General features: G+C 35.7%; 1 protein-coding gene across 1 annotated transcript in view; it reads right to left on the bottom strand.

Moving 5' to 3' along the window:
• Positions 1 to 18,275, bottom strand: part of LRRIQ1 (leucine rich repeats and IQ motif containing 1) — a 177,551-nt gene that overhangs the window by 82,727 nt on the left and 76,549 nt on the right. The window contains exon 17 of the mRNA XM_003783489.2: positions 12,798 to 12,917. Coding sequence (XP_003783537.2) covers positions 12,798 to 12,917 — 120 coding nt within the window. The remainder of the gene's footprint in view (positions 1 to 12,797; positions 12,918 to 18,275) is intronic.

Genomic DNA, 18,275 nt, shown 5'->3' on the forward strand with positions numbered 1-18,275 from the left:
TGTATATGTGTGTGAATTTTTCATGTCATTGCAATGATCTTTGCATTTGACACATGACACTAGAACCACACTGGGCCCAAGCACAAACTAGCATTTAATAGGCCCTAGAAACTCTAGAAGTGATGATTGGATCTCTTTTTTACTTCCATCCCTTATTCCTCTCACCTTGCCTCAGCACTTTTCATTTCTGTCTGAATTAACTCTTTCTTTCTTTTTTTTTTCAGGTTTTTTTTGGCTGGGGCCAGGTCTGAACTCTCCACCTCTGGTATATGGGGCTGGTGCCCTACTCCTTTGAGCCACAGGTGCCATTCAATTAACTCTTTCTATACCTAAAAGACTTCCTTCATATATATGTGTGTACATATATATTATTATCATTATTATTATCATAATACGAACACTCACATTTTTTTTTTTCCTCTTTGAGACAGGGTCTCACTTTGTTACCCAGGCTGAAGTGTAATGGTGTCATCATAGCCTATAGCAATCTCAAACTCCTGAGGTTAAGCAATGCTCCTGCCTCAGGCTCCCGAGTAGCAGGGTCAGCAGGTACACCACCATGACTGGATAATGTTTCCAAGAGATGGGGTACTGCTCTTATCCAGGCTGTTCTTTAACTCCCAGCCTTAAGCAATTCTCCAACCCTGACATCCTCAAAAAATATTACTTTATTTTGTATGGAACCAGAAACGATGTATAGCTAAAGGTATTCTTAGTAAGAAAAACAGTCAGAGGCATCACCCTACCAGACTTCAGGCTATATTACAAGTCCATAGTAATCAAAACAGCATGGTATTGGCACACACAGAGACATAGACATATGGAATGGAATAGAATGCCAAGAGAGATGAAACCAGTCTCTACTTGCCATCTGATCTTTGATAAAAACAAAAGCATACAGTGTAGAAAAGAATCTCTAATCAACAAATGGTGCTGGGAGAACTGAATAACCACATGTAAAAGACTGAAACTCATCCCACACCTTTCACCCCTTAAAAACAGTGACTCAAGATGGATGAGAGACTTAAATCTAAGACCTGAAATGATAAAAATCTTAGAAGAAAGTATGGGGAAAACTCTAGATTATGTTGGACTGGGGAAAGATTTTATGACAAAGATTTTAGCGGCCATTAAACAAAAACAAAAATTAATAAATGGGATTTAATTAAGGTGATGAAGCTCCTGCATAGCTGAGGACACAACAAGTAAAGCAAAAAGACAACTTGAGAATGGGAAAAGATATTTTCAGGGTATCAATCTGACAAAGGGTTGATAACCAGAATCTACAGAGAACTCAAATTAATCAACAGGAAAAAAAGTAAACAATCCCAAGTACGTCTGGGCAAGAGATATGAACAGAACCTTCTCTGATGAAGATAGATGAATGGCTAAAAAATATTTGAAAAAATGCTCATCCTCCCTGATTATCAGAGAAATGCAAATAAAACCACCCTGATTGCTCAGCGCCCCGGCTCAGTGGTTAAGGTGCCGGCCAGGTGCACAAAGGCTGGTAGGTTCCAACTCAGCCCAGGCCTGCTAAACTATGACAACTGCAACAAAAAAATAGCCAGGCATTGTGGTGGTCACCTTGAGGCAAGAGAATTGCTTAAGCCCAAGAGTTCAAGGTTGCTGTGAGCTGTGACACCATGACACTCTATCAAGGGAGACACGGTGAGATTCTGTCTCTAAAACAAACAAACAACGACAAAAAAGAAACACTCTGAGATATCACCTAACCCCAGTCAAAATAGCCCACATCAGAAAGGATCAAAGCTGCAGATGCTGGCGTGGATGTGAAGAGAAGGAAACACTTTACATTGCTGATGGGACTGCAAGATAATACAACCTTTTTGGAAGGAAGTATGGAGAATCCTCAAAGAACTCAAATTAGACCTCCCATTTGATCCTGCAATCCCATTACTAGGCTTCTACCCAGAAGAAAGAAAAATCCTTTTATGATTAAGGACATTTGCACTAGATTGTTTATTGAAGCTCAATAAACAATTGCCAAATTGTGGAAACAACTTAAATGCCACCAACCCAGGAATAAATTAACAGTCTGTGATATATGTATACCATGAAATACTATTCAGCCACTAAAACGATGGAGACTTTACATCTTTTGTATTAACCTGGATGGAGGTGGACCACGTTCTTAGTAAAGCATCACAAGAACAGAGAAAGCAAGAATCCAATGTACTCAATTCTAATATGAGGGCAGTAGATGAGCTAATATAAGGTGAAGGGTAGAGGAATGAGAGATGGGGGAGAGTGGAGGAGGGAGGGGGATACGGTCACAGTGTATGGTACACTTCTTGGGAGTGGGACACAATTACAAGAGAGACTTTACCTAACAACTGCAATCGGTGTAACCTAATTGTACCCTCAATAAATACCAAACAATTTAATAAAATCAAAAATAATGGGAAAGGACAAAAATATATATAACAGTTTGGTTTTCTATGTGGAAAACTATAGATTGGGAGACTAAGGGAGCTCTGCTGTGGGCCCTCATATTGGGGAAACAAATCATAGCTGCTTATAGAACTGCCAGGGTTATTCCTACAGACGCTCATGGTAAGGGCACATTCTCTCATGAAAAAAACTGGAATAAAATCCCTGATGGGGCCTGACTCTGTTTTTGATGCTGAGGTTACCAACGCACACCAAACTTGCCACTCCTGAAAAATGGACCAATTTGTCTGACAGGAGAAGAGGTTCTATCTCATAGATTTTGGTCTCTGCCTGCTTCTGGAAAGCTGATTAGATTACAACTTCAAGCCCTTACCACTGTTGACACCTTTGAAGTTATTGATCAGCTGACTTTGGCCATACAATTTTACCCTTCAGATTAGTTGCATAGACTATTTTAGTCTGACAGTTCTGTGCCTTTTATCACAAGAGCTATTCATCAGTTTACTGATAATGTGACTCTATCTCTATCACCTCCTTCTGTCCACACACCTTGATAAGGCAGTTTGATCAATGAATGTGGTTCTTTCCAGAAAGGGATCATATTCATGCAGCCACTTTGTAGGAATGATTAGAAAAAATAGCTCATAGAGGGTAATACAGACCCATTTTGACAACTCAAGATTTTATACTGACCATTCCTGGGCAGTATATTTCTCTTTTCTAACAAGTATAAACCAGCATGATGGCGCACTCTCAGAGGACAGCCTCTCCAAAAGAGAATGGAGTACTCAAATTAATCTCAGTTAAGATTTATAAAACTGCACTTGTTCTTTGCTCCTGAATTTTCCAGATGAAGGGTATAGCTCTGAATAGAGAATAATTAGAAAAACAGTGAAGTTATAGTTACTTAAATAGGACACCCTAACTTTGAAGGCGTGGATGGAGAACCACCCCATACTTTTGAAAGGAACAACTTAGATCCTGGAAAAAGTGGTCTTTTGCCCTTTAAACTGTCCCTGAAGCATCACTCCATATGGGGAATGTGCAGCTCTCCAAGCTTAATTTAATTTTAAGTTAAATTAAACCATAAATTTAATTTACTCCTGGGTCTGTCCCCTTCTAGGAAGCTTTAACCAAAATTTGATAGTAGTTTCTCTAACTTTACCGAGAAGGCTATCATGACAGTAGGGGTGGCCCCAGATCCTGCACCTCTCTTATAAAACACCTCTGGATGTTCTCTTCACTCTCATTCTGAGTACTCCCAGGGGGTGGCAGATAGCACTTGAAGGGTGTCATGATCATAAGATACCTTTAAGTGCCTAAGAAAACACCACTATGACCTTGGAAAGCATTCAGGTCAACTTCAGCTCACCGGCCAGGGAGCTTTCGGATGGCAGAATGGCCTCATACTTGCTACTTGAGGAACAATGAAACTGTATAATAGCAATATCTGAATTAAATAAAACTTCAAGCCTGGTGGGAAGATCAGAACAAAAATTTAAGGAGAAATCCCCCTGGACTATTGACAGTAACAGTAATGAAATGCATCATGATGCGTAGCTAATGGATTTTGTCTCTGGCTAGTCAGATTATTTGGAGTGGCCACCGGAGTAGTCTTCTACTTCTAAGAAAATTTGCCCTATGGAAACAAGGGACGGATATTGTCAAAAGACAATTCTCCATGGCTCTCAGATTTTTGCATGAATTATGACAACTTTTGTTTAGCATGCCCTCTCAAAGATTTTCATATGGCTAACAGACTAGTAAGTCAGATTCTGTGTTTCTCTCTGGGGTAGAGGAGAAAATGATTGTTTATTGTCCAGTGTGGTAAAGATACACTTTCCTTGGAGCATAAGATGAGAAGAGTTGCTAACAGCTCTTTACAAGATACGTGATTTCCTGTGCGAGAGATTACTAGACAGGAACACTTCAGATACTGCCCTCTGGAACTTGGTGTCAAAGCATTAGAACTTGAAGCTCCTGTTGCCTGTTGCGACAAGAGGTCAGTGCTTTCATCTCTGACCTGTCTGTTTCATTTCATCGACAGCATCCTGAAAGTGTGGCAGCCTAACTTGTTAGACTGCATGCAGGATAAAATCTCAGAATTCAACAAATTAATAAATAAAACTAAAGCAAAATGAATGCTGGTTCTCAGTGTCTCCATGGCTAACCATTTGTTAAAGAAAATCACATTTTAGGGCGGTGCCTGTGGCTCAAAGGAGTAGGGCGCTGGCCCCATATGCTGGAGGTGGCAGGTTCAATCCCAGCCCCGGCCAAAAAAACTGCAAAAAAAAAAAAAAAAAGAAAAAAAAAGAAAAAAGAAAGGAAAAAAGAGAAAATCACATTTCAAAGAGAGAAGAAATCATTATAATGAAAAAGTTCATGGCAGATTGATGTAGGCTTTTGGATTCTGGCTAATTTATCAAGATAATTTTATGTGTTTCCTCATAAAAAATATAATTCACTGAAAAATTTCCAAATATATTTCTGGCATCCCCTAAACTGGGGACCGTGTTACTTCTGTGTGTTTAGCTATCCCGACACCAAACACTGGTGCCTGTTGGTTGGAAGGGAAACAGCAAATCTGAATACATTTTATATACTTACATGAAGACTTGCCTTAGAAATCCATCAGGCTCAATCTAAAAGACACCAATTTTCACTACTTAAAGAGGTAAATGAATTCCTGATTAGATAAGTTTTATATTTACCTGTTTGTAGAACACGTGAGAGAGAGGAATAAAAAATACAGGGATGATTTGGTAATTTGATTATGTTCTATGAAGTTGCAAGATGATTTTTTTTTTTTTGCAGTTTTTGCCTGGGGCGGGTTTGAACCCACCACCTCCAGTATATGAGGCCTGGCCTCTACTCCTTGAGCCACAGGTGCCCTCCTGTAAGATAATTTAAAAAATTTTTTTCTATTTTTTAATTTTTTATTTCACATTAAGATTAGGGTACAGATGATTAGGTTACATTGTCAGTGTCTTTTGGGTCTAGCTGGATATAGTTCAAGTTTAGTTGAACCCTTCTCCCAGGCTCAACTGTGTGCTGTAGAGCCAAGTTTAGTTGAACCCTTCTCCCAGGGTGTGTGCTGTAGAGCCTTATTTTGCGCCTGTTAGTGAGACTTTACCAATTCCCACCTCCTCCTCCCTCCACTTGAATGTAATTGTCTTTTTCTCTCATGTGAGGGGTGTAGTTATTTATCTACTGGCTTCATATTAGAACTGAGTACATCTTTTAGTTGATTTTCCATTCTTGTGATACTTCAGTAAGAAGAATGTCCTTCAGCTCCATCCAGACTGTCCTTACATCTCCATCTTTTTATGGCTGAATAGTAATCCATGATGTACACATACCATAGTTTATTAATCCATACATGACTTGATGGTCACTTGGGCTGATTCCATGTCTTGGTGATTGTCAATTTAGCTGCAATAAACATTTCAGTGCAAATGTCTTCATGAAAAATGATTTTTTTTTTCCTTCTGGGTATATACCTAGTAAAGGGATTGCAGGATCGAATGGAAAATACACTTTCAGCTTTTGAGGATTCTGCATACTTCTTTCCATAGGGGCTGTATTAGTTTGCAGTCTCACCAACAGTATGAAAGTGTTTCCTTCTCTCTATATCATGCCAGCACCTATCTGTCGCTTTGGAATTTTGTGATGTGGACTATTCTCACTGGGGTTAGGTGGTATCTCAGGGTGGTTTTGATTTGCATTGCTCTGACGATTAGGGACAATGAGCATATTTTTATGTGTTTGTTGGGCATGGATCTGTCTTCTTCAGAGAAGGTTCTGTTCATATCCCTTGCTCACTTATACAAGGGATTGTTTGCTCTGTTCTTGTTGATTGGTTTGAGTTCTCTGTGGATCGCCTGGGGATCCTGCCCCCAGCTCCAACCTGGAGATAGCAAGGCTGATTTTTGGAAACCTCAGACTCTAGGGCTTTGAGAGGGAGCTTTGGGAGACTGTGTGCTGGGTCACAGATGTAAGCAGCATTTCACATGCTTGTGGAGAATGGGAGTGATGAGTTCCATATCCTGGCACCTCTAGATCTGGTTCCAGCCTGACAGTTTTAGTTTCTAAACAGGTCTCCTGGGTGCCACCTAATGGCCTCTAAGCAGGTTATTTCTTAAAAATAATTTAGGGACAATCTAACATTCCAACTTAAAAAGTATAATAAATTTTTAAAAAGTGTAATAAATAAATAAATAAAGTGAAAGTGAAAATATACATGGTAGGAATCAGCAGAAGAACCCTGGAAACATGAAAAGTCTGAGCAGATCAGCTCCCCCAAGAGATTTCCAGGGAGATACAACTGAAATGTCATCCATAGAGAAATTTTTGAAACGACAATAACAAAATTTAGAATATGGATGACAACCAAGATAAATGGAATTGAGTAGAAGATGGAAAAAGAAAAGTCCAAAAAGAAGTCCAGAAACTATCTCAAGAAATCAGTGAAATTAAAGGCAATGTCATAATTAGGAAAGGAATTGAAAGAGGAATTCCAGGAGTTTCAAAACACAGTAGAGAACTTCAGCAATGGAGTAGAACACAGAGAAGAAATCAAAGACAAGACTTTTAAACAAACCCAAACATTAAAAGAGGCAGAAAAGAAGAGAGTAGAGGCAGAACTGTCATGGACAGAGATGTGGGACTATACCAAACATGAAAATTTACAAACCACAGAGATTCCTGAAGGAGGAGAATGGAGTGCTAAAAGCATGAAATCTTCACTTTAGGACATGATATCAGGTGGAGAATTTTCCAAGCATTGCGAGAGACATAGAAATTAAGATGCTAACTAGATAGTTTCAAAATCCCTGCACAACTCAATGCAAACAAAGCATCTTCTAGACACATTGTAATTAACGTTGCCAGAGTCAAAATGAAAGGAAAGTAAAACGATTTTAAAATAGAATAATGGCAATAGAAAAGGAATAAAGCAGATCAAAGGAAGAAAAATAACAATACTTTGCTAATTGGTACTGGCTTTAACTACTAGCTCCCTAAACTATAATGTGTACGTTGTAAGCAAAGCCTTCCACCTATAGATAATAACATTTAACTCCTTTATTTAAAACCCAGTAATAACTTTCTATCACATTAGAAATAAAATACAAAATGTTTGACATCATATTCTAGGCCTTAAGTGGACTGAATTACAGCTATTGTTCTGATTCTTTCCTCTAATTTTTCTTCTCTAGAAATCACCTCTACCTATTGCAAACTATCTGTGTCTTTAATACCCTGAGTTCCTATTTTGAGCTTCACATGTCTATGTAAATATCACATCTCATAGAGGCCTTCCCTTGATCATCTGATTAAACACTGCGCTCTACCCCTAAATCTTCAATAGTTTATAGTAGTTTTCAATACCTATAGTACACTGTTTTTTAATTAGTTATTCTCTGTCACTCTAAGTACAATGCCAGCCCTGTGAGGTCAAGAATCTTGTCTCTTTTTTTCACTGAGGTAAGAACACTGCTTAAAATATTTAAGATGACCACTGACTATTAAAATATTCATTTACAAAAATAATGATGGTGACGCAGCTTGAATTAGAATGAAGATACTTCTGAGAATATTTACAAATATTCTAACACGCATCATTTAAAAAGAAAAAGATGCTGAAGGCACGGAAGAGCAATTAAAGTAGCCAGGACTCTAGGAGACAAGTTCCCCTAGAGTAGAATTCCAGGCCAATGTGAATGCTATATCTCATTACACATTTTCCATCAGAGAAATTTGCAATATGATTAATAAGGAAGTCATTTGAACCATAAACCTGAGGTTTGCTTACAGCAGTTTTATTGGTATGAAAGGACAGAAATTAAAGGGCAGGGATGCCAAGGCAGTTAGGATGAAAGGCCAAGATCCCAGAGAGGAAAGAACAAGCCAGATGGGACCCCAGAGCCATGTACACCATTTCCCCTCATGCATCTGCCAAGTTCAACGAGTGCAGGTGTGAACGTGATGTCCAGAAGCAAAGTGCAATAGCAACAACTGGGTGCTACCGAGCTAAGGAGAAATCTATTCTGTCACCTGGTGCTGTGAAGAAGGAAGTAGAAATCAGAAATAAGATGAAGGTAACTTGGTAAATACCCTAGGCTTTCAGCTGAGACACCAGATTGGTTCAATCCTAAGAGAAACCAGAAACAGACCAGCTGTAACAAGGCTGAAAACAGCCTCAGAAGCATCTCTGCCTATACAATCTTTGCCTGCTAGAATGAAATTAAATGTTCTTTAGAGAAAGCAAATATATTCTAGAGGCTTTATACTTTATCTATATCTGTACCTATGTTTAAATCTATAATGAAGTCGGACTTAGTCAATGATTACACACCAGAAAGAGAATCCACTGACTACAAAGCCAAGAGATAAACAGCCAGTAGAAACAAACCTTCAGGTGACTCAGGTATTGCATGAAGCGATAAAGTTTGAAAATGTCATACTTAATCTGTTCAAGAAAATAGAGGAAACTATAGAAAACTCCAACGTTTAAACAGAATTTTAAAATTGATCAAGTAGAAATTGCCAAACTAAAAATAGAAGAACTCAAAGTGTTAATTCAATAGGTAGACTAAAAAAATCATTAAGTAGGAAGGATGATTAACAAACTACCAGAGACTCAACAGGAAACATGCACATTAAGACACAGTGGTTTGGGCACTTATCTTTTTGACTATGATCCCCAAAGCATATATATATATAGACAACAGAGGCAAAAATAGATAAATGGGATTATATCAAATTAAAAGCTCTAGTACAGTGAAGAAAACAATGAACAGAGGAAAGACATGACCTACAGAATAGAAGAAAATATTTGCAAACCTATACATCTGATAAGGGGTTAATACCCCACATCTCAAACAACTAAATAACAAGCAAATAAACTAATCATTTAAAATGAGCTAAGAATTTGCAGAGGCATTTCCTCAAGTGAAAACACAGAAATGGCAAACAGACATATGAAAATATTTACCAGCCCAACTTCTTGAATGCAAATGCAAAAATTCTAAACAATTTATTAGCAAATCAAATCCAGTGATAAGTAAAAAGGATAATACATTATAGTTAAATCGGTTGCATAAGATTTAATGTTTGAAAATCAATGTTAGTTGAAGTAAAATGAATTGGATAAAATTCAAATCACATATAGAATCAGGAGCATCATCATTATCTTCTTGCCCTGTAAGATGCCAAAGAATATCACTTTGTTAAGCCAGAAAGAGTTTTTAAAAGGAATCTATAGGAAACATTTTACTTAGTAGTGAAATATTGAAAGCTTCACCCTGAGACCAGGAACTAGAAAGAATATTTGCTAATATCACCACCATTCAACAGTGTACAAGACATAGTAATCAAGACCCTCGGGCAAGAAAAATAAATAGTAAAGATTGGAAAAAAAATAAAAAAAAATTTGTTATTCTCAGGTGGCATGATTGTGTTTACAGAATAAAAGACTTCAAAGATCATCTATGAAAAATAGTAGTGCTTAAAGTGGCTAAATGCAAGGTAAACAAAAATAAATTGCATTTCTATATACTACGATGCATAATATCAGAAAACATCAAAAACAAAGAATAAATCTTACCAAAGATGTGCAAAACCACTATGAAGAAAGTCTTCATGTTTTTTTTTTTTTATTTGATAATGCGGATATTCTGAAAAGCTTTGCAAATTTTATTTTAGTCAATATTATCAAATTAAAAAGATCAGAAACTGGTCTTTCATTAATACAAGTCATTAGGAAATAGTATTTTCCATATATAAAGTTTGTTTATGAAAAATTCTGTCCTTTGAGGTAAGTAGGTTTCAATTAACTCATGTCTTCTAAAATCAGGTAAATTACATGTAATTTTGAAAAACATCAGATGGAAATTTACAAAGGACAGTGAAGTGGACATCTTTTGTATATAAAAGTGTATTTTTAAAGTGATTAAATTCTTCTCAAGAGCTATTTTATTAAATATAAATAAAAACATATTTTTTCCTAAAAATAAATAATTGACTTTATGAGGAAATTTTAAGGAAAAAATAGTTTAATGCTAACAAATATTTGAGATCTTAGAAGAGAAAAGAGCATGTTAAACAGTTGCGTATTTTATGATTATACTATCTATACATCAACTAGGACATATGTCACTCCTGACATTTCTAGAAATGTACTTAGCAGAAAATTTCAATAAAAGCAGTGTCCAATGTTACAAAAATAATGTTAAAATTTTAAAGGCCTCTTTTTGAGTATAGCCTGACTATACTTAGGAAAGTAATTCAGATGGGAGTAATAGTGTTCTGTCTTTTATAACAGCTCCATCTTCTTAGTTTGATTAATGTAAGTTTCATGAACACATAAATCAGTAATGCAATAAAATTTGGAGATTTCCAATCAATTAAGTTTTGCAGAAAAAAAATAGAGAAAATATAAAAAAATAGATTTTGTCTCCTGATTAATTTTTGAAAAACATTGTACTATGTGATATCAAAATTATCCTTGATGTGCTACATATGAACATACACAAACATAAGACTACGTTTAACTCTTAGAGCTAGGCTACGTGGTAGTAGCCTTTACATTTTAATGTCATAGCAATACATTAAAATCATTAGAAATTAATTATTACACTAGTTATTGTGAGAAGGCATTTAGTAAAAGAACATAAGTTGATTTAGCGACAACCAATGCATCCTTACAACTTTTTGAATTATTTTGTAACCGAATGTCTATTCTTGATGAAATTTTTGTTAACACAGCCTGGATCTGCTATAGAGATCTTCCCTTCTCTGAGCCATTCTTAAAGTAGAAACAGTATTCCAAAGCATGAACTATGCAGTCCATAGAATCTAAGACTTCTTTCCTAGTGGTAGAAGCTACAAGAAGCAATAATTCATACTTGACTTTGGTGGTGATGCCCCAGTATACTTCAGTTTACTATACTTTAAAAAAATCCAATGTTGTGGTGAACTACTGAATCTTCATAGGTTTATCTCCTACTATCACATTCTGTTTACAACCCATGGGCCTAAGTTAAATGCTGCAAAAAGTAAACGAGGCCATCATTTCCATATCTGATATGTAATATGACATCAGTATATGCCTCAAATCAAATTTAGTTTGTTTTGTTTTTGTAGAGGCATATTGCCCAGACTGGTCCCAAACACCCAGCCTCAAGTGATTCTCCTGCCTCAGAATCTCAAAGTGTGAGAAACAAGCATGAGCCACATGATCAACTTTTAAGAACGATAAGTAGAGGGTGGCACCTGTGGCTCAGTGAGTAGGGCACTGGCCCCATATGCTGAGGGTGGCGGGTTCAAACCCGGCCCTAGCCAAACTGCAACAAAAAATAGCCAGGCATTGTGGTGGGCACCTGTAGTCCCAGGTACTTGGGAGACTGAGGCAAGAGAATAGCCTAAGCCCGGGAGTTGGAGGTTGCTGTGAGCTATGATGCCACAGCACTCTACCGAGGGTGATAGAGTGAGACTCTGTCTGTAAAAGTAAATTAATTAATTAATTAAATTAAAGAAAGATAGATGCAGAAAAATAAGGAGAATAGCTGTGTGCTTCATATTTGCTTGGCATGGGCTATTTTCTGAAATAATTACTTTTTGATTATGTAATTATAGAACTTTAGAAGGTCTGTTTGATATGTCCATTATGTTATATCAATTTACATATCCACTTACAAAAAGGGTTAAGGCAATGCATTATAATTGCGTATATAATCCAAATGCAGTTTAGGATAATGTCACGCCATTAAAATTTCCATCACTTTCCTGCCTTGATGCCTTAAGAAGAATGTAATGTCAGCTCTGTTGTTTTTTTGACAAAAATAACACATGATGAATTTAATGTAACAACCACAAATTCAGAGATATTCTACAAAATAATTTATCACTAATCTTCCACAGAATAAAGTCTGTAAAACACAAAGAAAAACCGAGTAACTGTTTCAGTTAAACAAAAATGACAACTGAAAACAACCTGTGATCCTGTATTGGATCTCAGACTTTAAACAAGACATTAATAGGACAATGTGCCAGTTGAATAAAGCTGACTAGATCATAGCTTTGTGTCAATGTCAGTTCCCTAACTTTGGTCATTAAATTGTGGTTAAGTAAGATATTACCCTCTAGTGAGTCCAGTTGAAGGGTACAAAGGTACTCTTGTAAATATTCTCGACTGCCATTACACATTGTACCAGCTTGCAGGGCTAGGGATTAGTCAGTACATTCTTTACTGTTATTTGAAAAAACAATCTGTAATTTAGTTTTAAAATAAGATAAACACCTCAGAAACTGGCCCAGCTCCAAAATAGTGTATTATAACAACATTTCAAGACTAGTATTTATATGTTGTAGCTGGTACTTACTTCATCAAATGTAAAATCCTTTAAATCTATTTCTTCATATTCTTCTTCAGATTCTTCATCTTTAATAGCCTCTAGAGCTGTTGTCAGTTTCTTTCGCAAAATAAAGCCCTTCCAAACTGCCTAAACAAAAATTTAAAGTATGTTATACAAGGTTATAGATCAAACCCCAAACCAGATTCTCGATGTTATCCCATTAGGAAGATAAAACATCTTAGACTTTAGTTTAATGGCTCAATAATCTGTTTTTTGAACTTTATGTGACATTTAAAACTGCAAGATAAATTAAACAACTGCATGCGTCTAACGTTCTGAATCTCAAGAGACTTTCCTTGTGGCAAGCAGAAAAGAATCTTTAAAACTCCCTCAGCTGCACATGTAGGTCAACCAATCAATTATCTGACAATTCCTCCAGGACCCATTCTAAACTAAGAAGAAAGAGAGTCAAAGGAAAACCAATTTTGCTAATTTTCAAATGATTATGTATAAAATAAGCTAAAGCACACTTAGGAAAATACAAATGGCCATATTAGCGAGACAGTATCATGGCTCATAACAGATAACTAATTTTGTTTTTAATAAATTATTCACAAAATAATAGAATTTAAAACATTCATATTCCTTAATAATCCTGGAGGAAAAGCTTTCCTCATGATAACGCTAAATGAAAGAAGCTTTTATAAAACAAATGTCTCTATATAAAGGAAGAGAATAAGCTTCAGGATACACTAAGCATAAAATCTAAGGTAGAAATAAGCATGATTTGCATGCTAATGTTTATGAAAAATTACATGTAAATAAAAACACACATATTGCATATATATATATACATATAAAGAGAGAGAAGTATATGCATATATGCAGTCATTTACTTTAAAAATGAATGTATAAATTATAAATTTAGTTTAAAAATTAATTACCTATAAAGGCAAAAAAACAAGATAGAAGGCATCTTGTAGAAGGTAAACATTGCTAAATCTACCTTGATTGGGTTTCACTTTGGCATTATATACATATTGAACCAATTGAAAAGCAAGGTTAAATACATATCAAATCAAAGGAAATAACTAAAATATATAAAAATATGTTTCCTGCTTTGGGATAAGCACACAAATTATTTTTCATTTAGTTAAAATACATTTATTCTACTTTACCTATTTGAAATGTAGTTGAAAGGCCAATTTGACTACAAAAGATGCCTGAAAACTGTTTGCAGCAATCACATTGATAGTAATAATACTAGAATTTATACATTCTGAAAAATATATATAGAAAAGTGAAATATAAAAAAATGACCAAACCATATATAACAAAAAAGTCACCCATGTCCTCTACCTCAGTCAGTCTACAAAGCCAAACCATCTCATCAATAGAAAAGAATCTAAAATAACTCCATAGCAATTAGCCAAGAGTCGATAAGACTTGAGCAATTACCTACCTTCCTTGTTTTTGCTTTAACTCTAACTCAGGACCAATCAGAGAAAATGGAATATGCCTCCTAAACCAGTAACATATGATATTTCTAGGCTCTTCTTACCTACATTCCTTATACCAACAACCTCCAATCAGAGCATACCTTAAGTTTCCTCTTTTTTTTCCACTATAATCTTTTCCCACACCCTTCTATCTTTCAGTCTATGCCCTAGACAAGTGATAATGGCTGATGTCCTTGTTACAACATGTTCTGAATCAACAGCCTGTATTTTCCTCATTTGTGTGGTCCTTGTTTATTTACATTGTATATATATGTGTGTGTGTTTACACCCACCTACACACACGCCCCCCCCACACACACAGAGCAGAAGTGTTGAGGAAGTGAGAGAGTAGGAAATAAAGCAATTATGTAAAGTCATTAAAACCAGGATTTTCTATTAAAAAACACACATGCAAACATACAACCATAAGTAAAATTCATATAGTCTTAAACTAATTCCAAAATACTGGTATGCACCCATGATATATTTTTTTCTTAAAAAAATATATATTTGAAAGCTAAGAAATTTTGCATTGGAAAAAAAATGCAAAAATAATGACTATGCCAGTAGCAAAAAACACTCCTAAAATCCAGATAAGGGTCTCTATATATCATTCCCATTAAAGGAACAAAGGATCTTTAGAGAAGTGACTGATTCCAGGCCATGAACAAAAATGTATGTATAATGAATGTGGAACATCAGGGTACATTAGAAAGCAAGAACAGTTTTAAAGACTACTGGATTGTGTCAAAAAAGCTAACTTAGACTAACACTGCCATATAGGGACAATTTGCAGGAGCAAAAAGAATGATAACTGTAATGAAATTAATCATATATTTTAAATATTTATACATTTATTACGATAGTACACATCATAGTGACCTCTGAAGGACAATAGGAGACCTCATTAATCTAAAAACTATCAAAAAAAAAAAAAACCAAGCATTTAATTTGTCTTTCCACTATGAACCACTCCTCAAGGTAACTAAAGAGTTGATCTGACAAAGCTTTTCTTTATAGATATATTTTAGTTAATGAATAAGAATAATAGATTTAAAGTATCACCATTTTGCAAGGTATTAATAACACAACTGAACTAGGTGATATTAATCAATGAGCACTGATACTTCCAAAAGCGAGTCACCAGCACTGTGTACCTCATCAGTGGAATACACCACCACCCATGAAATATTCTTTATAAAAAACAAAACCTGAATGAGATCCAACTTAGACTGAATTAGATCTTATTGTCAATTTATAGAAAACAAGAGGACAAGAATCATATAACAGAATGTCATGAGGATGTAGCTGGAAAATCCAGAAAATAGAAATAGTACAAGAAAAACGACCTGGTTTCTTCAAATAAACTGCATGAAAATAAGGGGGGTGCCAACTACTGTAGGTGTTAAGTAACAGACAAACCAAAGCAAATGAATGACCATGTTTGTATTTTGATTAAGAAAAATCAGGAAACATTTACAAAATGGGAGAGGATATTTGAATACTGATGATATTTGGTAATATTGAAAAGCAATGGCCATTTTTGAGATAGCAGTGTTGCTATATTTAAAGTAATACGTCTTACGGACATTCATACCAAAATATTTATGAAGGAAAGGAATGACTTGAAAAATAATGCAGTGATGAAGAGGAGACATGAATTAGTTGTAACAGTCAACATTGGCCAGTAGTTTAACCCATGGTGAAGGTGAGTCCATGGTTATTTGCAGCTTTTCTGTATGTTTGAAATATTCTGTAATATAATGCTTAGAAATTCACGGATGATGACCTATCAAGCTGCTTTTACTGGTTGTTATGCATAATTTCCAACCATGATGACTATGTAGAATGATCACTATTCCTGATGCAAAGGAACAGCATTCTGCCATGTGCCCATCATACACCAACCTGGGGCAGCAAATAAGTAGCATGGTTTTGAAATGTATTGAATGTCTATTACATGCTATTCACAGAAGATAGAACAGTGGCTAAAAGAGACAAAAATCTCTGCACACAGACTTTCCATTCTAATGGGGTAGAGATTGAAAATAAACAAAATAGAGAAGGAAAATATATTCCATGATATATAAATTCTATAGACAAAAATAAATTGGTGACCGAGGAGAGGGAACACTAGGGAGGGATTGCTATTTTAGGTAGTTATGCCTAGAACCATGCACTGTACAGTTAACATTTGAATACATATGCACAAGGAATCCTATGGGCCACCAACCTAAGGGTAAAATTTTCATGGAAAAATTAATAGCCTAAATTATATTCCTTATGCATTTCCTCTGGTTCAAAATCAGAGGAGCAAGATTTTTCCAGTGGCCCACAAGTTCTTTCTTCCATGCATCCTTGCACTCTCATTCGGGCTCTCACTAGTCTTGCAGTACTCAGATAAATCAGAGCTGTGCTATGGTCTCCTTTGCCAACAACATTTCCAGACTAAAGTCCTGGGTAGGAGCTGTAAGGTGCAGATAAAGGCAGACACATAGTGCCCCATTCTCACCACTGTGTGTCACTGTGTAGAGCTATGGGCTTTTCACAGCTGGTTAATCCAGTCTTTGGATCATTCTCATCAATAGACTCCTTTCTCTGAGATAGTACAGGGGAGATTTATTTTACCATTCTGTGATAAATAGGTTTTCAATGTAGCTTTCCTTCTTCCCCAAAGCTGTGAGAACCCCAGGCCTCCAGAAATAGGTATAGTCATCTATCCTATTTCCTGGGTGGGGTTGGCCCCACCAAGAAGCCTTGTTTCCTGTAACTTCACTCCTTTACCCACCCAACACGTCTGACCTCAAAATTTAATTTTCCTTTTCAAAAGTTGAAACATATCTTTTTTCAAACTCTTTCTCGAATTTTCTCTGTATTCTAGTCCACACCCTGATCCCACTTTCTTCACATGGAAACAATTTCTTTCAACCAAACGTTACCATCTACCCATTAGGCCCATGCTAGTTTCCCCCAAGATGGCCTTACCACTGAAGAAAGGAATATGCTAGGACACTATCAAAGAAGAATTACAACTCATTTGCACTTACACATGTGGCAGCCTTCAGATTCCATTTACATACTGAGATCTCATTTCCAGAAAAGCATGTGGTAGGTTTGGGTGTCAAAAAGGGGCAGCACTTTCTAATCTACTGCCTAAACTATGTTTTTCTGCTTTTTACTGATAAAGTCTTTATTTTTACCTAACCTACAAAATTATAACTCAAATTGTGATTGCTAGCACTACTTTTAACCATAAAAATCATTTATAAAATCGAAAAGATAAAAATTATATACGACTGTCATATACATTAGAAAATTTACATACATAAATCATGTAGTAGGCACATGATTGTCACATAAGCACTTGTTAAATATTATTTCCCCCAATTTCCTTGCCTCCATATTTCTAACATTTTCTAATAACAATACGTGATATTTAAAAATATATAAAATTAAAAACATACAGTTGACTAAATTTTAAACATTTTTGCCCCTAAAAATAAATTTCAATATAGATAATATTCCTCTGTTTTATACCTTCCTATGAACAAATTCTAACTTCTCAAGAAAGTTTTAGGGTCTTCTAATCTAAGGAGTAAGGAGGTCAGTATGAGCCAAGAACATTAACACTTTCAAATGGCACACACAGAAGAGAAGACATTTTGTGTAGAGGGACTAGACTGAAAGCATGTCTTAAGAAAGTGGCCTTTTCTTTATGGCTGCATAGTATTCCTAATTTATAGCTTTCATATAAAAACTATAACCTAATTATAGCTTAAGAATATGGGGGGGAGGAGGGAGGAGGGATGGGTGGAGGGAGGGTGATTGGAGGGATCACCTCTATGGTTTATCCTTACAAAGGTATAAGTGAATCTTTCTAAAAGTAGAATACAAATGTCTTAACACAATAACTAAGAAAATGACATAAAGGCTATGTTAACCAGTTTGATGAAAATTTTTCAAATTGTATATGAAAACACCACACTGTACCCCATGATTGCATTAA

Source organism: Otolemur garnettii, unplaced genomic scaffold (genome assembly GCF_000181295.1).
Source record: "Otolemur garnettii isolate 467f Iridium unplaced genomic scaffold, OtoGar3 scaffold00007, whole genome shotgun sequence".
Lineage (NCBI taxonomy): Eukaryota > Metazoa > Chordata > Mammalia > Primates > Galagidae > Otolemur > Otolemur garnettii.